The sequence below is a fragment of the Cyanistes caeruleus genome, chromosome 17 (assembly GCF_971803275.1).
Source record: "Cyanistes caeruleus chromosome 17, bCyaCae1.hap1.1, whole genome shotgun sequence".
NCBI classification, from domain to species: Eukaryota; Metazoa; Chordata; class Aves; order Passeriformes; family Paridae; genus Cyanistes; species Cyanistes caeruleus.
This window is the reverse complement of record NC_141717.1, coordinates 1,586,036-1,610,516: the sequence shown is the minus strand read 5'-3', so window position 1 is coordinate 1,610,516 and position 24,481 is coordinate 1,586,036. Positions and strand designations below refer to the sequence as shown.

Below are 24,481 nucleotides of genomic sequence, written 5' to 3'. Positions count from 1 at the left end.
ATTTCTGCTTACTGCACGGATTCTTCTCTCCCCAAATTGAACGTAATCAGATTGTGATCACTGTTCCCTAGGCAACCACCAACGAAATTATGGAGCTATGATCAAGAATTAACAGCTTAAGTTAAAAAAATTAAAATGGTAATTGGAAGACTTTATGAATCTGCTGAACCAAGGCGTTCCCAGCTGCGCCACTGGTCACGCAGAGGGCTTGGGGAGAGTGATCTTGATTTGGGAATTAGGGGAAACAAAACACCACCCACCAACCCGTTAAGGTAAATTCAAACAAATCTGATAAAGGGCTGCTTCTTTTCTGTCAAAATTCTGAGGTGATGCTTTGGTTAACAAAGGAATTGAGGCTATACCTGTATGGGAAGTGGGAGGAGCTGAAACTGAAGTGGTTGTGCAGGGGGCTGGCAGTGGAGATGAGGCAATTCAGTGTCCTGCTGCTGCCTGCAATACCAGGGGAAATAACAGAGTGATTGTAGGGTGCAGTGTCCTGATGGCCATGGTGGGCAGGAATGGGAGAATCCCTCCTGTCCTGTCGCTCCTGACAGTGTCCAGGTGCTTCAAAAACATCCCAGTAACAGGCTGCAGAAACTGATTCAAACACATGCCAAGCGTCCCAGAGTCATTTGGCAGAGTTCTCCTTTTTCTGGGACTTTTTGTGTGCTTAGTGAATGTTAGGAACACACCTCAGCATTTGGAGCAATTGAGAAGGAGTGACCAGTCCATGGCAGGAAATCCTATCTGGAGATGCTTCTTCCAAGCCCTCCAGCTCTATGGTGGGCTCATCAGGAGGTTCATACTCCAGGTGTTATTTCATGCTGCCTTCCACCATCAGCACATGGAGCTCACTCCTGTTTCACGCTGAGCTTTGGTGGGAGCAGCTGCTCCACTCAGCTCTTCATGCAATGAGCAGTCACTTTCCAGATTCGCTTTGCTCCTGTTCGCGCCCAATCGCTGGTGTTCCATGGCTCACTGGGATGGACTTTGAAAAACATCTTTCCATATGAGATATTCTGTGGGACAAGAACCAGGTCCCTACTGCCCCCACTTTACCTGTCTCTGCTACCCCTTGCTCTGGGGACTCAGGGGCCAGGCACCTTCCCCTAGCAAACCCTGGCCTCAGCCCACCTGATGGGAAAGGTTTAAGTCCACATACACCTCTTTTATGGAAATGGTTCCTGCGTGAGGTGCGGGATGTACACAAGGCGTACACAGGTGAATACATAGCCCTGTGCCACACAGTAACTCCCGCACTCATTAGGCTCTGAGCACCTGTTCAACAGTCCCAGGGTCCTTTCTGAGTAGTTTTCTGGTGTCTTTTATGAGGTAATGTGAAAACACTCGGCCCCAAAAGGCAGAGGTGGGAGCGCAGCCTGAGGGGAAGCCGCGGCTCCGCCGGCCCCGACGGACGCGAGCACTCGTGTCCCTGTCCCACCGGGCCACGGGCAGCCCGCGGTTCCCTCGGACGTCCCCGTGTCCCCTCAGATCCCCGGTATCCCCTCAGAGCCGCCGTGTTCCCTTCAGATGCCGATGACCCCTCAGGACCCGAGTTCCCGCAGGCCCCGATCCCCCACAGCAGCTCCACCGCCCCGCCAGGCCAAGGCGCGGCCGGGCGCGGCGCATGCGCGGTGGGGGCGCGGCGGGCCCGGCTGCTGCGGCGGGGCCATGTCGGGCAGGAGGGTGCGCGGGCGGCGCGGCCCGGGGGCAGGGACCCGGACCCGGACCCCGACCCCGGAGCAGCCGCGGGTGGAGCTGTCCGGCGGCTCCCCAAGGTGCTGGGGGCGGCGGGAGCGGGGCGGTGGAAACGGGGCGGCGGACGGGCTGTGACGCTGTCCGTGTCCCGCAGGCCCAGCCGGTTCTGCCCGCAGTGCGGGCTCGCCGTGGAGCCCGCGTTCCGCTTCTGCCCGGCCTGCGGCGGGAGGCTGCCCGCACTGCCCGAGGAGCACACCGAGCCCGCCGCGCCCCCACCGAGCCAGCCGCCGGCCCCCAGCCCCGCCGCCTCCTCCGCCCCCTCCCCGCGGGGCTCCGCGGCCCGGCTGGGGCTCCGCTCGCCCCGCAAGCCCCGGCCCGGCCCAGCCGCGCAGCTCCCGGCGGACACGGTGCTGACGGACCAGGGAGGGCGGCGGTGGAGGCTGGTGCGGCTGCTGGAACAGGGCGGCTGCGGGCTGTTGTACGAAGGTGCTGCGGGGCCCGGGCCGGGCGGAGGGGGGCCGAGGGGCGGGGGGGTGTCCCCGGCTCTGGGTTCGGGGACAGCTGTTGGGATATCCCGAAACCCCCAGAGCCCGCGGAGTGGGTGACATTGAGGTGTCCGCCGGGCTGGCAGGGATCCGCAGGCTTGCAGGATCCGTGTTCATACAATATTCTGAGCTGGAAGGGACCCACAAGTACTCTGGAGTCCAGCTCCTGTTCCTGCACAGACACCCCAACAATCCCACCCTGTCCATCCCTGGCAGCGCTGTCCAAACATTCCTGGAGCTCTGGCAGCCTCGGGGCTGTGCCCATTCCCTGGCGAGCCTGGGCAGTGCCAGCACCTCTGGATTTCCCTGAGATGCAACCTGAACCTTCCCTGGCACAGCTCCAGCTGTTCCTCACTGGGCTTCTGCCTGTCAGCCACTCTGCACCAGCAATAATATCAAACCGACACCAGGCTGTTCTGTTACTATGAAGTGTCCATTGTTGGGGCCACACTTCCTCTTTCTGTTCTTTTAGGTCCAAAAACTATTTGCTGGCACTGTACAGGAGTTCCTGTGCTGTAAATGGTGTCAATACCCACTAAACGTCAATTCTCAGCTTGTTTTGGGGCTAAAGAAAGCAACTACACCACATAGGCCGCTTCTCAGCCATTTATTAAGTGCTGATCTTTTCAGTTTAGCTGTAAACTTCCAAAGGGAAGTTTATCTTCTTCTCTCTTGTTAATTTGGCAACTGTCCAGGAGGAGTTTACTCCATTACCAAGTTTTGCCTGATATTTGGCTTAACTTTCTTTTTCATTATTCAAGTTATTGCATAACAGAGTCTGAGCATCCATCTATGTTTTTTAAAAAATGTGATAAAAAGGAAAATCAGTAGTGGAGAAATTATAGAAATAGGTTTTAGGTGATGAGCAGCAGGTAACTTGTGGATAGCACTTGGTCTGAGAGCAAGAGAAGATAAACTGCCCTGAGGCCAAGTCATGGGTACAAATGCTTTTGGAGAAGGGAAGCCACATACAGCTCTAACATCCATACAGAGCAGAGGGACTTGGCATCCCTTACAGACTTGTCAAACCATGGAGTGAGCTGGAGGGAGTGCTCAGCAAATGAATTTGAGGATGCCTTTGAGATTCTGCTAATGATTTATTCTTTACATACCCCTCAAAGCCATACCCATACTGTAGCCATACCCAGATGCTTCTGTGACTTAAGTAGAACTGCACTTGCAGCATGTCAGGGTGCTGAGCTCCTGAAGCAAGGTAAGAATTACTTTGTAGTGATCTGGGAAGGCGCTGTCACATAGCTTTGCTTTGCAAATCTCAAGAGAAAGAAGCAGAGGATGAGTAAATCCAGCTGCACAGGCTGCATTTAATGATGCACAACCTCTTTTCCATGCTCCTGTAACCACATCTGTTCCATCCTTCCACAGCGCAGTCAGCATCTGGAACCTGTCCACAAAAGCAAAGCTACTCCCTCAAACTTGTGAGTTTTGATCTGTTTGGGTAAGGAATAGTGCATAGAGTACTGTGTCCTGACCTGTTTGGCTGAGAGTATCTGAGGAATTTAGAGGGAGTGGTCAGAGAGGCTCCTGCTAACGTAGGAGATGGATCTAACTTCCTGAGGGTGTTGTGCTGGGATTTCAGTTGGTTTTTCTGTTAAAGTTGTGAAGAAAATAGATATGAGGATTAAGAAAAACCCAAAGCCTTAATCACAGAAGGCTGCTGCTTTGATTGACCAGGCTCAAGAACCTGCAGAACTGAACTTGGTGATGTGAGGTGTTAGATCTGGATTCAGGAGTGTCAGACCCCAACTTTTCTCCTCTCTGGCAGGTGTTCACACACCCTGCTGAAGTCTTGGGAAACTGAAGAGGTTGGAATTTGGTGCTGTGCTGAGGCTCTGTAAGAGCCAGCATGGAGACACTTTGTAAGGCCAGAGCACACTTTGAAATCAAATAGAATTTATAGCTGGAGTTCCAAGCTAGCTTTCCAGGTACTTGTCAGTATCTTGGGTTCTCCAGAAATGTGTTATTTCCAGTAACAGCTGTTCTGTGGTGGAAATTCACTCGATTGATTTTCAGTAGCTCACAAACCAGAGCTGAAAGACTGTTTTCTTGAAAGACTTTTTCTACTGTGGCTTTTGTGGGTTGCTGGTCTGTAGGAGGGCCAGTGCTGACTGATGGCTCCAGGGTGTCTTGCAGGCACTTGGGTAGTCCCTCTGCCTTTTGTCACAGAGGAGACATATATGAGGATGGAGAAAGAAAGTGCAAAACTAGAACCAGTAGGTGGGAAACTGTAATTGTTTCTGTAAGCAACACTTCCAACTTCTCCGTTTTGCACTTTTTGGCTGCTTGGTGCTGCTAAGCACTGTCGAGTGTAATGACACATGAGAGCATTTTGGCTCTGGGGTTTGATGGCCCACATGGGCTCACGGGCAAGATGCAGAGTGAAATACCCACTGGGACATGGTGTGTGTTGTCTGCAGCCTGCTGTTCCTCCAGCTATCTTTGATTCCAGTTTTGTATCAAATCAGGTAGAATATAACCTGCTGCTTTCTCCCACACACAGTAGCAGCTGTCCTAAGTTAATGTCGAATAGATATGTGTGTGTAGGCAAACACAGATATACTGAGTGTGAATTGTGTGCAGTTAAAGTTACTAATACAGAATTTCTTGTCTCACTTTCTGACAGCTAGAATAAATGTTACAGCTCTCTGTTGAGACTTGTGTGTTTGTAGAAACGCCCTCATCCCTGCTGTGGCTAAGGTCACCTCTGGCTCCCTTTAACAGCTGTGGGACGAGAGCTCTTCATGCTGCACCTAGGCTGCACTGCCTGGCTGTTGTTAACCCTCAGACAGCTGTAAATGGGCTGCTGGAAAGGCCCAACCTGAGATGGCCCCTCCCCTGTTCTGTACTGATGCTCAGAGTTTATGTGGTTGTTAGGGACAGCATTAAATAGGGTACCAAGACACCTGAGCTCTACTCTCAGCTCTGTTAGTTGATCTTTGTTTTCTTTAAAATGAGTAGTGAAGCATATAGTGATTATAGCAATCTCACCCAAGTTTCCCTTTCCAGCAGGATGTGTGTGGCTGAAGTAATGCTCCTCCCTGTTCCCTTTAGGATGCCAAAGATGGGAGGATCTACAATGAACAGAATTTCTTCCAGCGAGCTGCGAAGGCTGGAACAGGTTGGTGCTTCTTGGGAGGGCAAGAACAAAGGATAACTGGCATTCCTCTCTCATCAGTTATGTGAATCTCTTGGGAGGCCAGGCTGGGAAAAATTAATCCCCTGTTCAGTTAGTGCCAGAGTGCTGAGGAGTTTGGTCAATGCCAGTTCTCCCAGCAGTCTGTGTGCTGTAGGACAGTGCAGTATGAGCACAGCTTTCTTGTGCTCCTCACTGTCTTGATGTGTCTGGGAGCTGTCCAGCCCTGCAGCCTGACACACCTTGGCTCACTCTCCTGTCCCTTTTCCATGGGTGGTTCTGTCAGCTGCTCTCTGGTATAGACTCCGTTGATCCCAAAACTTGGGTAAGAACAAAGCTTGCTCTACAGTGTATTGACATGCCAATGCACACATCAGACTGGAATTCTGGGGACAGAGTCAGGCTGACACTGTCAGCTGTCCAGGTCAGAGCAGACATTCAGAGGAGGAGCATCCCTAACTCCTTCCTCCTGGAGCTCCTCAGCAATATCTACTGCACTGTCCTCTTCTCTTGTAGTGGAGAAGTGGAAGAAGTGGCATTCTGTGCCACTGCTGGGCATCCCCAACTGCGTTGGCTTTGGACTGCATGCAGACAGCTACAGGTGAGGTGACTGAGCTCTTGGGCTGTCTGAGCATGTCTGGCTTTCCCTCTCCTCTGCTTGCTAGTCCTTTTGTCATTGTGCCTTGGGCTCTTGACCTTATTCACTGCTCCTGTCATTTATTAAATCCTTTGCCTCTCATGACTTTGTTCCCTTCAGTCCTTGTGTTGCTGGTGAAGTTAATGCTTTTGCTGCTGCTGCCCCTCAGGCCAGGGGACATCTTGTTCTGGTCCTTGACACTTAACAAAAAGGGGAGACTCAGGCTGTGTGTCTGGAACACATGATGAGCACACCTGTCTCCTTTATAAGAAGTTTTCTCTTACTAAAAGTGAAGGAAGTGTTTTCCCAGGTCAGCTTGGAGTTGAAGTGGGGTCCAGATCACAAGTGTCTGTTGCAGGGTCTCCAAACCAGGTAGGTACTGTTATGTGCAAAGCCCTTTTCTCCTGCAGGTTTTTGGTGTTCTCTGACTTGGGGCGATCTCTTCAGTCGGTCCTGAGCGATGGCCTGCACCTGCTGAGGGAGAAGGCAGCTTTTCAGATTGCAATTCGCGTGGTATGTGGAGAACCAATCCTTCCCAAGAGAGTTTTACAGAAAACACTTTTAACTTCTTTCTGGATCTCCCAGAGGTGTTTTAAAGCTGCTCCAGGGGGCTTGGGTAGGGTCTCTAAGTAGCATCTTTCAAGCCTGCTGTAAACTGTAGTAGCATCTTTTGAACACTGTGTCACCTTGAAGGAATTTGGGATAAGAAGAATGAGAAAAACCTGACCTTTGAACTTGAAGGCTGTGAGGTGTGGTGTTTTTAGTGCTCCTCCAGATGGCTGCAGGGAGCTAGGGAAGGTCCAGCTCAGCGATAGCCAGGGTGCTGCAGGAGCCTGTATGTATCTGATTACTCCCCCTGTTTATTCCCAGCTAGACTGCCTGGAGTACATTCATGAGAATGAGTATGTGCATGGGGACATCACTGCTGAGAACATCTATTTGAACCCAGCAGACCTCACACAGGTAGGGAGCAGGAGCAGTGCTGCCAGGAAAGGGGCACTGGGGGTGGGATTGTGACATGGGATAAGGCAGCCTCCAGGTCCCTGCCTTGGGGCAGGCTGGGCAGTACTGAAGCAGGAGCTGTGGGGCAGCACTGAGGGCTGCTGTGCACTCAGGTGGGTGCTCTGTGCTGCCCTGCAGGTGACCCTCGCTGGCTATGGCTTCGCATTCCGGTACTGCCCCGGGGGGAAGCACGTGGCTTGGCGTGAGGGCAGCAGGACCCCTCATGAGGGCACGGTGGAGTTCATCAGCCTGGACAGCCATAAGGGCACAGGTGGGTCTGGGTTTGTGACACATGCTGGAGCTGCTCCTGTGGTGCTGCTCCCTGGAGCTGGGGCTCCCCGCTGGCATTGCTGGCACTGCTGCTTTCCAGGCATTCACGTGCACCAGGAACCAGGTTCCTGTTTGGGCTGTTCACTCCTGCCTCCTGATGGCTGCTGTGCTGCAACTTGCCAGGTCACTCAATGACTGCAGCAGGGATGTTCCTGCTCCATCTGGAGCCTTGGCTGCTGCAGGCATGTGGGGAATAGAAAACAGGGCCCTTCGTGCTGGCTTAGCTTGGATCTGTTTCGAGCAGACTGGATCCCTGCCCAAAACAGATTTGCAGCAGGCTCTGCTCTGACCTTGAAGCAATGAGAGCTGGAAAGGCACTTAAATCACAGAATCACTTTGGTTGGAAAAGACCTTTAAGATCATGGAGTCCAGCTGTAAACCTATCACTGCCAAGGTCACCACTAATCCAAGTGCCACATCTACATGACTTCTAAATCCCTCCACGGCTGGGGACTCCACGCTATCCTGGGCAGCTTGTGCCAAATTCCATCCTTCTCCTGGCTGGGATGTGACTGCTCTTTGAGAGTGCTCAGGAAATCTTCCTCCAGAGGCTGGGGGGTGATTCCTGAACTGTGAGTTAGCAGGCTCCCAGGAGTATTGATACCCCAGAGCACATCCTCATTAGGCTCTTGAATTTCTTTACTTCTGCCCCTTCATGAGGGACATGTGAATTTCTCGTGCTTCCCATCAGGACCGTCTCGACGGAGTGACTTGGAATCTCTGGGCTATTGTCTTCTGAAATGGCTCTGTGGCATTTTGCCTTGGTCTGATGAGCTGGACAAAGTAAAAGCTGTGGTGGAACAGAAAGAAAGGTAGGAGAAATCATCTCTTCTTCTGGGAAATGCTCAGCAGAAAGCAGTGAGAGGGGGTTGTGACTGAAATCCCCAGGTCACAGTTGGGATGTGGTAAATCCTGCAGCCAGGCCTCAGCGTGTTTGGTGAACCCCAAGCTCTGCTTCATCCAGAACACAGCCAGCAGAATTCAGCCTTTTGGGGATTTTTTTTTTTTGTCCCTGTGGTCAAAGCCAGGTACTCAGGTGCCTGCTCCCTTGCTTCTCACCTGACAGGAATCTGTGCTGACTATTTCAGGTACAGAATGGATGTGAGATGCCTTCTCCGACTGTGCTTCAGGCAGAGATCCATTCCAGGTATGGGGTTGCTCTCAGTGACAGTGGGACTCGGGGATGGAGGACTGACTTTATCTGAAGCTGGAACTTTATGCTGGGGTGTTGATCTAGAATGACTTCCAGTGGTGATGGTGACCAAGTATTGTGTGAACTGTCCAGGAGGCTGGGAACAAATCCCTTGTTTTCTGTACAGAAGAACGAGGGCTGCTTTCTGTGATCTGCTTTCATGAACATTGCTGAAGGGACAGCAATGGTGGGCTGGTGGGTTTAGAAATGAAATCTCTGGGGCTAGAGGTCACTTCCCCATCCCATTTTGTTGCCCAGAGATGCTGTGGCTGTCCCATGCCTGAAAAGTGTTCAAGGCCAAGTTGAACTTGGAGCTTGGAGCAACCTGGGATAGTGGAAGGTGTCCCTGCCCATGGCAGGGGCTGGGAGGAGATAAGCTTCAAGGTCCCTCCCAACCAAAATCAGTTGATGATTCTGTTTTATTGTGTAATTTCATGATTTTTTGATCTTAGCCTTGGTTTGGTTTTCCTCTCTGCAGCTGCCTGGGGGTGGGTGGGTGAGCTGGCTGCAGGACAAGCAGCCTGAAATAGCCATTTGGAGTTTCTGTGCTGCTCCAGTGTGAGCCCCTTTCTTTGCAGATGCCCTGGAGCGCTACCTGGAGCAGGTGATGGCACTGGAGTATGAGGAGAAGCCTGACTACGCGGCCCTGCGGCAGCTCTTTGGGAAGCCACTGGAAAAGATGAAAGCTTCAGCTTATGACTCAGTGGATGTCCAAGTGGTGCCCTGAGGTAAGTGCTGGTACCTGCTGTGTGTGTCCTGTGCTGCCACAGGCAGGTGAGGACAGAGCAGGCTGGGCTGTGACATCTCTCCAGGTGAGACCAACCTGCTCCTCCTGGCATGTCATTCACTACTGAAACCAGTGCAGTGCTACACAAAGCCAGGCTTAGCCTGTGTTTCCTCAAGTTTTTCCTGAAATACTTACCCGTGAACAAATACAAGAAGGATCAATAAACAAAGGCTGAAGGCGCTTGCAGGGCTGTGGAGGTGATAACAAAATGCAGACTCAGGCCATCTGGTAATTTTTTCTTTTTTTAAATCTGAAGCTCTGGGCTGTACTTTTTGCTTTTATTTCTCAGAAAGCAGCCTGTAGTTCTGGTTTTAGTGCCTCAACCCTGAGGTACTGGATCTCGAGCCCAGGTGCTATTTTAGCCATGAGGCATCTCCAAGAGTGAGGCTTGATACAGAGCCAGATCTGGTTTTAGTGCAGGGCTGCAGCAGCCAAGGCTCTCCATTCAGCAGCAGGAACACAGACCCAGCTCTTCACCTGATTTCCTGGGAAGGAATTAAACTGATTCATCTTCCCGTCCTCTGCTTTTATTTTTTCAGATCAAGGAAGAATTCAGAGCTTTCTGCAGTGAGGCCTTTCCAAGATATATTTTCACTTTTACCAGTTTTAGATGAGAGAGGTTTTTATAAGTGTTTTCTTCCCATGTTAATGTGACCCAGTGCTGAAGTTTGAGCTGCTGCTGTACCAAGTAAATGTGAAGACACTCCTGCCTGGCAGATCAGGGGAAGCAGTAGCTGGAGAACTGCAGTGGAGCCACCGTGAGCCGGGAAACTAAATCAGGGATTTTTCTCTTTTTAATGAGAAAGGTTTTGTAATAAACTTTGTGGACAAGGACCCAAGGCTGTTGTTTGTTGTTGGTTATTTGGCAGATTCAAGGCCTTTCTGGAGCTGCTATAGGGTTGTGAGGGTAATTTGAGCCTTGTGCTCCTTGTGAGATTTGTGTAAATAGCCTTCAGGCAGTGCCACTGCAACTTAACCATCAGAACTCAGCTCAAAGCTAAACCCCAATCTCATCCCAGCAGTTCTTCAAGCCTCAGACCAGGGAATGAAGGGAAGGAAGACCGGGACCCATCTCTACTAACAAAACAATTTTATAAAAAAAACAGTTAATAAACACTCACTACACTGTGTGTATCTGAACTGTTGCCAATGCCACAGTAACTTTTAAATAGTCCTGGAGTCCAGTTCCAGTGTTAACTTCAGGGACATCTTTTTGAAGTCTTGTACCTTGGTATTCCAATTCCTATGTGTAAAGGCACAGAAGGATTTTTCAGGTGAGGAAAACATGACAACAAGAGGCAAATGGAGTTTAAGCCATGTGAGAGGTAGGTGAGAGAGCAGCTCAGACCTGCAGTGAGCCTTCATTTACCTCTGGGGTTTTTCAATAAAAACTTTGTATCAGTGCAGCAAATGCCATAGACAAAAGGGGAGCTGAGGGAGACCTGGACACAGTAAAAAGGCAGCACAACCTCAAAATAGGTCTTTCAAGTGGAAGAATTCAAGCATAGTGTTACATTTAGAAACTTGAGAACCAATGTCAATTCATTTCACTCATTGTGCCAGGCCTCAGAGGAAGCAAGGGACAGGACAGTTCTTTACTATCACTAAGAGGGATGATAAAACTGGGCTATTAATTTCATAGAGAGAGTAGAACCTTAGAAGAGGATAAGACAGTAGGGGATATATAAAAGGCAGCTGTGAAGGGAGGAAATAGCCCAGATGTACAAGATAGACAAGGTTGAAGAGGGAAGGTATTTTGGAGGTATTTACAATTATTCACTACCATCCCTGTATGACTGCAACAGAAATAAGGTTTCCAGGAATCCTGGAAAAGTTAAAAGCATGAAGAAATCAGAGGCTTAAGAAGCCCAAGTTCAGCCTTTCTTCAGTGTGTTCTGCCATGTTTTTTCTCTTGACTTGCCTCCTGTGCAGGTAATGGGGCTGGCATGGCTCCCTGTTCATGGAATTGCCGTGGGGCAGTGCTGAGGTAGGTTTGGGAGGAGCTCCAGGGCTGCCTTCAACAGAAGATGTAGGACTGGCAGTGTTGACCGAAGAGTAGCCTGAGCTCCCCTCTGGGTTGGGATTCCTTGGGGTGAGATATGCCCCTGGCAGCTCTCCCTTCCTGTGGGGTGCCCCAGAGCCATCCCACTCCCCAGGCAGGCTGTCCTCATCACTGGAGTCCTGGCCACAGTGCTCTGCAGGGTCCAGGTACAGCACTGTCACATCCAGGATCCCACTGGGGCTGGTCACTGCAGGATGGGAGAAGAGAAACCTTAGTTTGTCCCAATCCAGAACCAAGCAGGCACTCAGCACAGAGTCAGGCAGAAAAAGGCCAAGCAAGAGCCAACCTTCTATGTGCTCACACCTGGAAGGCAGGGTACTAAATTCACCCTCTATTCACACAGCATTTTTCCTTCCCTCTGGCTATTTGAACAGGTACTAAGAGCTTTTAGAAAATGAGCAACCAGGCCCAGGGTCAGCAAAACCCAACACCTAATTAGTGTTTCTAAGACAGTGGCTCGTTCATCACATTTGGTGCACTGCAAACAGCCTGACTTTGAAATGCTGAGCAAATAAAAAACCCCTCCTCATGTTCTGAAGCAGTGCAGAAAAAGAACAGATACCTCTGAGAAAGTTTAACAATTCCCACAGGGGGGAAGGGGAAGAGTTTTTCCAACTGGTCTTCAACTGAAAGTTCAGGCATCTTGTGCCTGAGAAACAGTTTTGAGTAAAAATGAAAAGACAGGTTTTATCCTCTTGGCTGCTTTTTATAAGAATAAACTGCTCACCATCTCCCTCTCGCTCGCCTTCACTTTCCTGATCACCTTCATAACCAGAGCAGGAATCTAAACTCCAGTCAAGGAAGTTGTCCAGCAGACTTTCTTCCTGGGAGGACAGCTCTGCTGTGGGTGTAGTCACAAAGCTGCCTCTGTCATCCTGAATGCTGTCTTCTCTTCTCCTGTAGCAAAACACCCCAGGAGTCACACGTTAAAAGCCAAGTCTTCTAGCTCTTTCAATAGGTAGGTCAAGATGGTGACAGGAAAATTGACTGCATTTAGGAATGAAACCTAAGGAGTTCCAGAAAGGAGGAAAGGCTCTGGCTGATCTTCAGAGCTGCTGACAGCCACAAGTTATACTCACCTTTTAGCTCTCTTTCCAGAGGGAGAGCTGAGGAAAGTCTGAATTTCCACTACGTTCCTGTGCAAGGGACTAGGCTCTGGGTCCTCCTGTTTCACACCCAACACTGAGCAGAGCTGGCTGTAACTCATAACCTAAAGTATTGAATAAATAAATAAATAGATTTTAAAAAAATCAAAGCACTTTTAAAAATTAGATGATGAGATTCTTGTAAGAACTAAATAGCCAGAAGGACACTCTATTTTCTAGGAGAAAAATCTTCCCACAAGCACTCAAACATGAGTTAAGAGTCCCTGTAACTATTTTTAAATTCCCACTTTATTCATACAGCCTGCCATGGGGCAGCAGCTCTGCTCTGGGTGTCAGCCAGCAGCAGATGCAGCCACAGCTCACCCACCTGTTCTTTGCCTATTTCTTCATAGCGTTCATCTTCAAATCGCTGTTTCACTGCCATTAGGGACACCTGCCTATAATCCTTTGGAACATCATCATGGAAGCTGGAAAAAAAGATTAAAACTCCTGTCTTAGAATGGATTCTATGAAACAATATTAAGAAAACCTGCCAAGTTAGGTAATTTCCCTCTGTGCTGTGCTAAGGGAGTTGGTGTTTCAGCAGCTTCATCAGGACACCTGGTGGCTTCTGAGTATGTGAGCATCTAATTCCTTTTCTGTCCCTGTTTTCTGTGACCCAGGGCCAGACCAGCAGGCAAAAATAGAACAGCTGTCCCTGAACTGGACCTCAGTGCCTTGTGGCAGGGGAGTAAGGCAGTTAATCAAAGGCCCCTCCTTCACTGTGAAGAGCTGACTGTACAGGTGCAGCACATTTGCAAGAGCTGCAATCCAAGTACTCATGTGCCCCCCAAAGGAGTCCAAAAATCATTACCACTTTTGGTGGAGGCTCAGTACGCAGGGCAAGAGGTCTTCTTGAGAGAAACCAGTGCACTCAGACAGCTGGCTGGTCCAGGGGTGTGCTAGAGAAGACAGTACATATTCATGTATTGAATTACATATTCATGAAGTGTGGTAGTTCTGTAGTGAGTCAACTTTTTTTTTAATGATAAGGATCATGATATTTGCAAGCTTCTATCTGTCCATAGTTTGTTCAAGTTCACAACTGGCTCCAAGGATAGGTTTATCTGCCAAACTGATGTTATAACTAATGATAGAAATCTTCAGTCTCATTTAAATGCAAAGCTTGCATAGTCTGATGCTGATGCTCTAGTTCATCACTACTATTAAGAGGTAAAATAGAATCAGGGAATCATGGAATTGTTTGGGAAGGAAGGGACTTCAAAGCCCATCTCATTCCACCTCCAGCCATGGCAGGGACACCTTCCACTATCCCAGATTATTCCAAGCCCTGTCCAGCCTGGCCTTGGACACTTCCAGGGATCCAGGGACAGCCACAGCTTCTCTGGACAACCTGTTCCAGGGCCTCTCCACCCTCACAGGAGGAAATTCCTTCCCAATATCCCATCTATCCCTCCCCTCTGTCAGTGGGAAGCCATTCCCCTTGTCCTGCCCCTCTAAACCCTTCTAAATAGACTCTGCTCATGTCTCCTGCCAGCTCCATTCAGGTACTGGAAGGCCACAATTAGGTCACCGCGAAGCTTTTCTTCTCCAGGCTGAACAATCCCAATTCTCCCAGGCTTTGCTCATAGCAGAGCTGTTCTAGCCCTGTAATCATCTGGGCTGCTCAATACAGCCAAATAGGCTGAACTCAGCTCTTCATTCTGAATTCTTCTGTCCCCACCTTCTCTACCCTTCTCTCCACCTCCCCCAGACAAGTGATTTGGACATCTTGTCTAAAGACAAGCTAACACCCCAAAACCTCCCTAGAAAGAGAAGGCAGACTGGCATTCTGTGCTGCAGCTCCCCTTGAGGTAAGATTGGTTACCTTGCCCATGCAGCATCTTGGCCAGCAGCAGTGCAGCAGCAGCCAGCCGGGCTGGGGAATACACACTGAGGCTCGTGTTCAGGAGGGACAGCTCACAGATGAAGCCGTAAAGGTGAAGAGTTCTTCTCTCCAGTGAGACAATGCTTGACAGAACTTCTTTGTAGTCTAAAATGGTGGGTATCTAGTGCAGAAAGGAGAACAGAGTTTGGAAATACAAGACCAGCACAAAGTGTCTAGAACAGCTGTTTCCAGGTGCTGGGTTTTGTTTGGGGCTTTTTTGTTTAACTACTACATTGACATTGAAGAATTCTCCAGTAGAGAGAATAAATGGCCTCTTAAAACTGAAGTTTTAATCTCTACAGAAGGCAGAGGGTTCTGAATCTGCACGCTCTGAGACATGCACAGGCTCCACAGTTGATTGAGAACACTGACATAAACCCACAACTCATTAGATAAGAAGTGAACAGCAGCCCAAGGTGGGGAAATATTCCATCCACTTTCCAAACTCACCCTTATCCTTCCTTCTAAGGCAGAAATGATCTCGCCCATCATTCTGACCAACTCTTCATATTTGTAGGAGTTGTCTGTCAGCCACACAGCTTCTCGTATTGTCAGCATCTCTTTGCTGATGAAACTACAATGTTAAATAATAAGTTAGCCCCAGCAGAAAGTGGATTTATGTATGCACTTATGGCAGGTAACTGCACCCACAATGACCAGAGCTAAACAACTTCACAAGATACTTTCCCAGGCAGACCAACAAAGAAAGAATTGCAGCTCTTTATTTCACCTGTGAGATGGAAGCACCTACTAGAATATTCCTCATTTGAAATGTTCTCCCTAATACAGAAGAAATTCCTGTTTGTGAGAGTGGTGAGGCCCTGGCACAGGGTGCCCAGAGAAGCTGTGGCTGCCCCTGGATCCCTGGAAGTGACCAAGGCTTGGAGGTTGGACAGGGCTTGGAGCAGCCTGGGATAGTGGAAGGTGTCCCTGCCTGTAGCAGGGGGTAGAATGTCATGATCTTTAAGGTCTCTTCTAACACAATCCAGTCTGTGATTCTCTGATCCCAATTCTTCATCTGTGAAGCCTCTCCTAGGTTAAGATGCAAGATATTAAGGAAATTAACACAGAGGGATAATCTTGCACCACACCATGCAGTTCACCTGAGTGTAAACAGGCTCAGCTATGGAACACTGCTGTGGTTGTGCCTTTCCAGCTTTCTCATGCCAGTATGGTGTCAGACTCCAGTTGCTGATGGAATACATTTAGAGCAATCCACAACTATGACCATGTATTTCAATAAGATAAAAACCTGCAAGGAACTACCTTTTTTCCTCATTTACAGAGTCTGTGTTTGTAAGTAAACAAAGTTAAACAGTCAAAGTAGGGGGAAGTCAAAGAGCCTTTCCAGTGTTACAAGCAAGGGATGGGGTTGGGAGAGAAGTCTGAGCTGCAGGAAAGAATTTGGATGATCACAATGAGCACCTCTGCTCACCAGCCAGAACCCTCACCGTGTGCAAATGACCATGCAGGCTATTCCCAAAAGCTGGAGCTGAGCACGAGGTACGGGTCTCAGCTTCAAGTAACGGTCCACACATCCCACTGTCATGTGAAGGCACAGGCTAGAGAAGTCCTTCATGGTAGCCACTTCCACCAGCCAATCCACCAGGATATACCTAGAACAGGAAGAGAGACTTCAGGAAGAGTCTTGGGGGAAGCCACTTGGGAAGTGATGTCCCACACCATGACATCCAGCTGGGGAATGAGGCAGGCCAAGCAGAGCAGTGACAAGTGCTCCTGATAGGCCTCCCAAGAAAAGACCCAACTCCCTCAAGTGCAGTTATGGCTGTGGTGGATCCTCTTGCAGCCCTCCTGGAAAACCTGCCTGCTCCATCCACTCCCTGCACACCAACACACACAGTGTGAGAAATAGGAATTGGGAGATGTGTGTGTGGTCACAGGGCCATGATCCCATTGCCATTACAGAGCCACGGTGGGACACCCATGTGGCTGGAATGCTGCCATGGATGGTAATGTACTTGTTTAGAAAAGCAACACCAGCAAGGGGAAGTGGTAGAGCTGCCCTACATGTGACAAAGCAACTGGAATGTTTCAAGGTCTGCCTAGGGAAGGATAAGGAACTTATCCATAAGGATTAAAGGGCAGGCTAACACAGGTGACATGGCTGTGGGTGTTTATTCAGGAAAAGGGAGTCAAAAGAGACTTTGGACAAGGCCTGAAGTGACAGGACAAGGGAGAATGGCTTCACACTGACAGATGGCAGGGCTAGATGGGATATTGGGAAGAAATTCTTCCCTGTGGGGGCCATGAAGCCCTGGAACAGGCTGCCCAGAGAAATTGTAGAGATGTAGAGGGAAATAGGGAATGGTTTCTGCTGTGGGGCCTCACTCCTGGATCCAAGTTCCTACCTCATTATTTCATTCATTCCTTTCTGCACAGTGAAGATGCTTTGCTTGCTGATAGGAAGGGAAGCTTGAAAGATTTGAGAAACCATTTCCCTGGAAGATTTTGCTTCTAATCCTAGTTGGTTTCCATTCCCACAAGCTTTGGCTAAAGCTATCTGTAGTAGAGAGAACACAAAAGAAATTATGCTTATTTTACCAAATGCAAACAAAGGCAGCACAGGATGGTCCTATATTTTTCCTGCTAAAAACAGTGAACATGGCAAACCACTTGGACCAGTAGTTCTTAGTTTAGTTTAAATGTTGAGCACACAGATTATTTGGGGCCAGTTTCTTAAGTCCTTCAAAAGATGCATATTTACTCCATTCTGCCACAGATGTGCAATCATTTCCCAAACAAGAGAGAATCTGCAGAGTAGATACAGTTGTGCACATAAATACATTACTCAGCAATGCTGGTCCTGCTTCTAACAATGGCAGCACAGAAAGGACCAAATGAAGACTTTTTCTGGGAAAACTCAGTCTTACCTGTGCTTCCCAGCAGCCCTTGGCTGCATAATCTCGTAGCTTCCTGAGACTTTGGAGGTATCTGCCAGGATCTGACATCTACAGAGAGGAACACAAGGAGATGTTAAAACCCACGGCCTTTACACAACAAACAGAAGAATTGTAGCACCAATATCCAGAGGAAAAACACTACCTGGAGGTACATCTATTATTTCAGCAGCAAGTCTGTTTCTCATCATGACACCACTGATTTTAAGAACTTTTTTTCAGTTCTTGCCCAAGGTCTCACAGGAAATGAGAGCAGTCACTCAGGATCCCAAGGGAACAGCTTTGGCAGATTTATTAAAGACAAAGCAGAAGCCTCCCCCTCCTGTTCCCCAGAGCCCTGGGATCACTGGCCAGCAGTGCCCAGGCCTTCAGCAGTTAGAGTAAAGCAACTTCTGTGGCACCTTGGCTACAACTGCTTGTAGCCTCACTTCAAACAGCCAGGCAGACACCAGAGCTCATTTCAGAGAGTTCATAGCGCCCTCCTTGTTTATGAAGAAGGTAAGCTCTGAGGAACAGCAATTGCTTTCTGACTACTTTCCTTGCTATTCCTTGCATTCTGGATAACAGATCCAGAAGTTAGTTTGGAGACAAAAAATGACTACTTACAGCAGCTTTTCTGTTGTTTTCCCAAAGGAGGTAGGAGCTGATTAAACAACCCTGTTTTGATGATTCTTCAAGCATTTCAAGGGATTCTTTCTTTTTTCCTTCATCCTAAAAACAGAAGGCATATACTGGTATTCTTTATGTGTAGACAAGTAGATGCCTCAACCCTTCAGAAGCTACAGAACACTGTGCTAAAGCCACAGAGCAGAATCCATCCCTTGGGAATGTCCTTCAGCCTCTGAGGAATGCTCCCACATCAACTCAGTGCTGCCATTTGCAGATGTAGGCTCTGAGAGCAGTTAGTGCTTTTCCTCAGCCAGACAAATGATTTCTGGCTTGGTTGCCATTGAATGCTTTTTATTTTATTGTTTTGCTAGGCATTACAAGTGGAAGGGTTCCTTTGAGACCTGAACATACTGCAAGCCCATGATTAAGCCAAAATTAATTTCACTGTTTGTACAATTCAATAAAGTAAGTTAATAATGTTCCTTTAAACAACCAGTAAATTAAACTCATGAGAACAGAAACTCCTGGGCCACTTGAGGAGTGAAAGAGCATCTGGCTGATTTATGTTTTTAATCAACGTAAATAGCATTAGCATCACCAGGAAAAAACCCAAGTTCAAACCCATCACATCAGAAATACTGCTCACCTCAAAGAAATTCAAAACCTTAGCCAAGCTGTGGAGAATAGATCCTTTCTGAGCCTGAAGAAAGCATCAAAATAAAGCATTGTTAAACCACAGCAATTATTGCTAGTAATTTCAGACTACAGTTCTGGTTTATCTCTCAATCATTCATCTGCCTTGCTTTTCTCTATGTTTTGTTATCCCTGAGATAGCACTGAACCTCTCCAAAGAGAGAGTACAGGCCTCCAGCACTCCTGATCTATCATGTGCAGTTTGGCAATAAATTCAATGAAATGACTGAGCCACAGTCAATGAATCAACAAGAGCACCAGGAGGCTCCTTGGGGAAACAAAAGTATTTTTTCCAAAATAACGAGATGCAGTTACTGACGCAGGGTAAAGCCAAGGGCAGAAAAAAACCTGACCTTGTCAAGCTGACATTCTGCCTTGAGGCTCTCATAGACCACAGCTTTACAGCAGCTTCCAGAGAAGGACCAGGGAGGACGGATGAACAGCCAGATAAAGGGGACTGCACACACATTGAGGTGCTCTGCCAAGCTGAAGTAGTGAGATGCCTTTATTCCATTCACTTCTGCACGCCCGTGACCCGTGATGGACACTGAACCAGAGAGAAAGCCAGGAATCAAGTAGAGTTTGTTCACAATTCAGTCAGGCAAGACAGACAAGAGGAAACAATCAGGAAAAGGTTGAAGTGTCTCTGTGATTTAGAGCCTTATAAATCATGGATATTATTGCTAAAGAAGAAAAACCTTACTACAGTTAGACTTTAGGAACTCATAAGCTAAGTTGGTTTCATTCTGCAAATACCAACAGGACCCTGTGCAAGGAGGCTCCTCCTGTCACTCGTCAGGCCCTTTTGATACATTTATCCCACTACCAAAGTAGCTGAGTTTGATCACAAGTTTGCAGAGGATAACTCCTAACCCTGAATTCCCAGGCTCTAATCTCCCCAATCACTGAACACCTAGCAACTTCGTGGCCAGTGCCTAAGCAGAGCAATGTAAAACTTCTTTGTGCTATGCCATGTTCCCCAAAGCCCCAGGACAAGCTCCCACACTTACGGCCTTCATTGTACAGGTACGCCAAGCTCAGCTTCACAGCAGCTTCAAAGTTACCACTTTCAGCAGCCCTGAAGGTCAAACAGAGAAGGCACTTGAGGCTGAAATCCTTCCTAGCACCAGAGTCCACAGTTTGGTCCTTGTACCCTCAAGGACATGCTTCAAAACATCAAACCCTTGTGTTCCTCCCTCCCAAACTGATGGGCACATAGTGGTCTGCCTCAGAAAGAAGATACAGTCAGAAGCAAAACCATTATCATGGCATTTAAACCTGTTAAATAATCTCTGACACCAATGGATCCCTTTCTAATCAGATGGATAAAAAGATGTCCCCCATGTTTTTAAAGCAGATTTATTATCACCCTTTCAAACTTTGTTACTGAAATTCACCTGTTTTTCTATACACTGGTTTGCACAAGAAGTGACCAAGCCAACTCAGGCTTAGAAACAGGATTATTCTCTGGAGCCCCCAGCCTCATTTGTTCATTCACATGGGAGCACCAGAAAGAGGTTTTAGGGAATGTCTTATGCTCCAGTCTGGAATATTAATGCCTGTGAATAGAAGTAACTTTGTTATATGCAATAGACCCTGTTCTGGTTAAAGAGACTGCAGTGACCAGTGATTTCAGCTTAGACCTGAAATCAACCATTTTTACATTCCCAAAGAAAATATTTCCTCTCTTTCTACAACTCAGATCCCCCAGTTACACTGAGGACTGATTAGAACAGTTAATCTTCCTTCAAACATGAAAAGGCCTTCCTTCAAAAGGCCAGACAAATTTGATGTTTAAAACTTACCTTTCAAACATTCTCAGATGGTTTGGAGATGGCCACAGGTCTTGGAAACTTGCATGTGCCCAAACACTGGAATGATTATCCACAAGGTATTTAAGATGTGAGTGCACCTGCACAGAGGGAACATAAAATGTTGATTACCAAAATAAAAGGACCAACAGAAAAACAGGTCTTCACAACCTTATTTTAGAGAAGTAACTAATTAATCACAAGCTATGTTTAACTTGTTGCCTGCCTGATAACCAGTAAGGCAAGATATTCCAAACTAAATCAATTTGTTCAGCCACAGTAATCTAGCAGGACAATTACCACAGAAAAGGTACAAAAAGCAGTCAAATGCTCCTGCTACTCTTAACTTGAACAGTGAGAAATGAAACTGTCCCTGGGATAGCAAAAGTCTCAACCCTGCAGGCACTCCTTAGATTTCTTCAGGCTCTGTGACATAAGAAGCCTGTTCTGTGTGCAGTCCAGGCTCCTGAAGGCAGAGCTGAGCACTGTGCCTGGCAGAGGGGAAGCTGTGGCACTTACAGCTCTGACTGAGAGGATGTCTGCAGCAGGGAGGCCCTTCAGGATGTGAAACAGAACATCCTCGGGGAGGTTCAAGAACGTCAGGACTCGAGGCCGTTTTATTATCCTTCGCTTTGAAGGAAAAGAAAAACATCTGGAACATCTACAGTGAACCACTGGAAAAGAAAAACACAGGAAAACTCAGTGACAGAACTGCACAAAGAGAAAAGGTATTACATAGTATTATACATGTACACAGATGTTCACTTTAGCACCTCTTCACTACAAATACATCTACCAGGGAAATATAGCTCATACCTCATAATGCCACAAGACTAAGCCACACAGCAGAAAGACCTTGTTCAAATTGGTTAATGAAGCCAAAAGGCTCAGAAGGGGTGGCTCAAGCCCAAAGTGCTCTTCACCAAGAGCCCCTCTGAGCCCTGACTTCTGTGACAATGTTTAGTAGTGACAAACAGTTCAGCTGTCCCTGTTCAGTAGTAACAAATAGTTTAACTGTCACTACTATCACTTCATTTACTTGCCTAATGCCCCAACATTTCTTTCTCAACTGACAGAGCAGAACACAACCAGAGATATTAGGAAGACCACCAAACATACTCAAACCTACCTTTCCAAGCAGTTGCTGCCAGGGGTGCTAATGGAAGACCCATTGCCTTTATCTTCTGGAGTATTATTTCAATGGAATATTTATATATAAATACATACACACACATATATGTGTATACAAAATGTATTCTCCTCAGCAGTATTACTGCCATGAAAATGAAACAGACACCCATACTGGGATGCCAGTTCGGCCTATATGAGCATCCAAATAGGGACCAGGGGGTACATGAGCAACTCGGTGAAAACTCCATTTCTACAGCCAGGAAGTGGCACAGGTTCATTTCCAGTGCATTGCTTCACGAAACCAGAGTGCTTTAGGCTGGAAGAGAACTCTAGTGGTCACCCAGTCCAACTGTCCCGCTAAGTGGCGCAGGACCACATGCAGGTGGGTTTGAACAACTCCAAGGACGTGGATCCCACAATTGCTCTGGGCAATCAAATACCATCGTTCAGCCATTCTTACAGTAAAAGCCACCTTCTCTTACTTTTGGACGAGGTTTCCTGCACATTCCTGTGCATCCTGCAAGCTCACAGACGCCGCAGATGTTATCCCACGCGCAATACACATCTTGACCCCTTGGCTTTGAGGCCAGGAGCGCTCAGGCACAGTCGCCAGCTCCAGCCCCGGACCCCTGGGTCACAGAAGGGCAGAGCCAGCCCCGGGCCGGGCCGCACCGCCCCCGCCCCGTTTGAATTTGGGCGCGCAGCCGTCGGCCCGGCCCCCCACCCGCTGCCGGTCCCGGCGGTCCCTCAGCCCGGGCTCGGTGTATCCCGTTAGCCCCCCGCCCTCAGACCTCCTCAGGAGGCGCCCAGCAGGCAGAGCCCGCTCTGGAGCCGCCCCTCAGCGCAGGAGGACCCGGGATCCAGCAGCACCCGCGCAGCCCGCGGGCAGATCCGCACTCACCGCCCGCCTTCATCGCGGCGAATCCGCGGGGACTGAGCGGACGGACACAGCGCCCTGGCCGGCTCCAAGAGAGCGGCAGGGGCGGAGGAGGGGCCGGAGCGCGGGGCCCGGGCGGGGACTGCGGGGCTGACACGCCCCGCTCGCAGCGCGGGCGCGCCCAGTGGGCGCCGGGAACGGCGGGAGCCCCGCCCACCGGACCCGCCCGCCGCGCTGCCGCCCCACCCACCGCCCGCGCGCACTTGTTTTAAACACAGCGGGCTCTGTCATTGGCCAGGAGGCCGACGGGGGCGGGGCCGTACCCGCCCTGCGCGCTGTGATTGGCCGGCGAGGATGCGAATTCGAATTGGGGCAGTTGGCGGTTCGCAGCTCTGGCGCAGCGGCGAGTGCGCGGGCGGCGCGGCGCCCCCTGCCGTGCGGGGCGGTACAGTGAACTGCGGGTGCAGCGCTTCCCCTCACGGTGCGGCCGCCATGTTCCCCTGGTCTGGTTACTTCGGGCCGGCGGCGGGTGCGGAACACAGCGGCGGCCCCGGCTCCCGCGGGGGCCAGGAGTCTCTTCTCTCTCGGCCCCAGCCGTCCCTGCCGGCGCTGTGTCGCTGACAGTCACCTATGCTCAGCTGAGGCTGCCTGGCCAAGGGAGCTGTTGACGGGAGCGGTGGGGTCTTATTATTGCCTGATGATTTCCACCTTGAACATCCAGCAGCTGAGGGTGTCCTTGCTGGAGCTAAAGCATCAGGAAGGTCGTTGCATGTCCCAACCCGGGCTGGGGGTGACCTGCTGGACAGCAGCTCTGCAGAGAAGTCTGTGGGGTCACAACTGTCCTTGACCAGCCCTTCGTGCTGGGGCCAAGGTGGGGGACCCGGGGGTGGGAAGGGCATTGCCAGCTGGTCAGGGAGGGGATCCTTCCCATCTGTTCTGCGCTGGTGAGGCACATCTGGAATGCTGTGCCCAGTTCTGGGCTCCTCACGACAGGAGGGACATGAAGCTCCTGGAATGGATATTTCATAGAAAGAAAGAGACCTCAAGGACCATCTGGTTCCAGTCCTTGCTGTGGGCAGGGACACATTCCACTATCCCAGGTCCAACCCCTGTCTGATCTGGCCTTGAACACTTGAACAAGAGATTGTGCGGCCACAGCTTCTCTGGGCAACCTGTGCAGGGCTCTCCTCTCTGACAGCCAAGGATTTCTTCCTAATAAGCCAACCCTTTCAGTGTGAAGCCATCCCCTCTTGTCCTTTCTCTCCAGGCCTGTGTCCCAAGTCCCTCTCTAGTTCTCTTGAAGGCTGTTTAAACACTGGAAGGGGCTGTAAGGTTTCCCCAGAGCCTTCTCCAGGTGAATGCTCTCAGCTCTTCCAGCCTGACTCTGGGAGCAGGAGGGCTCCAGCTCTTGCAGCATCTCCATTGCTTCCTCTGGACCTTCTGAAGCAGGTCCACAGAGGGAATGTGATGAAGAGACTGGTGCATCTCCCTGATTAATAAAGGCTGAGGGAGCTGGGGCTGTTCAGCCTCAAGAGGACACACAGCTGAGAGTGGCCCTTGTCCATATCTATCAGTGTCTGCAGGGAGAGGTCAGAGCATAAGACCAGGATCTGCTCCATGGGGCCCAGCACAAGAGGCAATGGGCAAAAAATAAAATATAGGATATTCCATCTGAACATGAAGAAGAACTTTCCTGTGCACGTGACTGAGCACTGAAGATGCTGCCCAGAGAGGGATTGGACTCTCCCTCAGTGGAGTTATTCAAAACCCACCTGGACACTCCTGTGTCATGTGACCCTGCTTGAGCAGGGAGGTGGGACTGTTTGATCCACTGTGGTCTTTTCCAGAAAGAACCATTCTGTGATCCCTGCAGGGGGATGGAGCCAGGGGCTGCCTGGACAAGAGGCTGTTTCTGATGTCCTGAGCTGCAACCTTGCCCCATCCCTCCCCAGCACACCCTTGTTCCTGCCCCTTCCTTGCCTTGTGTGGGGGAAAGGGGAATTAA

General features: G+C 49.4%; 2 protein-coding genes across 8 annotated transcripts; one reads left to right on the top strand and one right to left on the bottom strand.

Moving 5' to 3' along the window:
* The first annotated feature begins 1,637 nt into the window (after positions 1-1,637).
* Positions 1,638-10,181, top strand: VRK3 (VRK serine/threonine kinase 3). The gene is made up of 12 exons (XM_086854196.1): positions 1,638-1,778; positions 1,853-2,184; positions 3,627-3,679; positions 5,313-5,379; positions 5,911-5,995; positions 6,442-6,544; positions 6,902-6,994; positions 7,172-7,304; positions 8,055-8,175; positions 8,452-8,510; positions 9,134-9,283; positions 9,882-10,181. Exons 1-11 carry the CDS (start codon positions 1,672-1,674, stop codon positions 9,280-9,282), a joined length of 1,302 nt encoding a protein of 433 aa, XP_086710322.1. The 5' UTR covers positions 1,638-1,671; the 3' UTR covers position 9,283; positions 9,882-10,181.
* Positions 9,419-22,714, bottom strand: CCNF (cyclin F). Of its 7 annotated transcripts, XM_086854190.1 has the most exons (19): positions 22,501-22,714; positions 20,988-21,142; positions 20,463-20,569; positions 19,668-19,735; positions 19,011-19,204; positions 18,611-18,664; positions 17,962-18,066; positions 17,329-17,406; positions 16,807-16,958; positions 15,889-16,053; positions 14,888-15,011; positions 14,378-14,558; positions 13,364-13,451; positions 12,878-12,977; positions 12,484-12,614; positions 12,132-12,301; positions 11,264-11,591; positions 10,464-10,585; positions 9,419-9,531 (listed from the first exon to the last, which is right to left on the bottom strand). In XM_086854190.1, exons 1-18 carry the CDS (start codon positions 22,511-22,513, stop codon positions 10,507-10,509), a joined length of 2,292 nt encoding a protein of 763 aa, XP_086710316.1. In that variant the 5' UTR covers positions 22,514-22,714; the 3' UTR covers positions 9,419-9,531; positions 10,464-10,506. The 7 variants fall into 7 exon arrangements, with proteins under 7 accessions (XP_086710316.1, XP_086710315.1, XP_086710321.1 ...); XM_086854189.1 differs by lacking the exon at positions 9,419-9,531 and having other exon boundaries at positions 10,418-10,585; XM_086854195.1 differs by lacking the exon at positions 9,419-9,531 and having other exon boundaries at positions 10,418-10,585; positions 20,988-21,098; positions 22,501-22,583.
* Between the last annotated feature and the right edge of the window lie 1,767 nt (positions 22,715-24,481).

What these genes read in the sequence shown, in the direction of transcription:
- VRK3 (XM_086854196.1), top strand. Translation starts at nt 1,672, where the DNA reads ATGTCGGGCAGGAGGGTGCGCGGGCGGCGCGGCCCGGGGGCAGGGACC. An exon ending in ACCCAGCAGACCTCACACAG is followed by an intron (nt 6,995 to 7,171) that starts GTAGGGAGCAGG and finishes GCTGCCCTGCAG; the next exon opens with GTGACCCTCGCTGGCTATGG. An exon ending in GTGGTGGAACAGAAAGAAAG is followed by an intron (nt 8,176 to 8,451) that starts GTAGGAGAAATC and finishes TGACTATTTCAG; the next exon opens with GTACAGAATGGATGTGAGAT.
- CCNF (XM_086854188.1), bottom strand. Translation starts at nt 22,115, where the DNA reads ATGCACAGGAATGTGCAGGAAACCTCGTCCAAAA. An exon ending in GGAATGAATGAAATAATGAG is followed by an intron (nt 16,054 to 16,806) that starts GTAGGAACTTGG and finishes TTCCTGTTCTAG; the next exon opens with GTATATCCTGGTGGATTGGC. An exon ending in TGCATGGTCATTTGCACACG is followed by an intron (nt 15,012 to 15,888) that starts GTGAGGGTTCTG and finishes TTAACATTGTAG; the next exon opens with TTTCATCAGCAAAGAGATGC.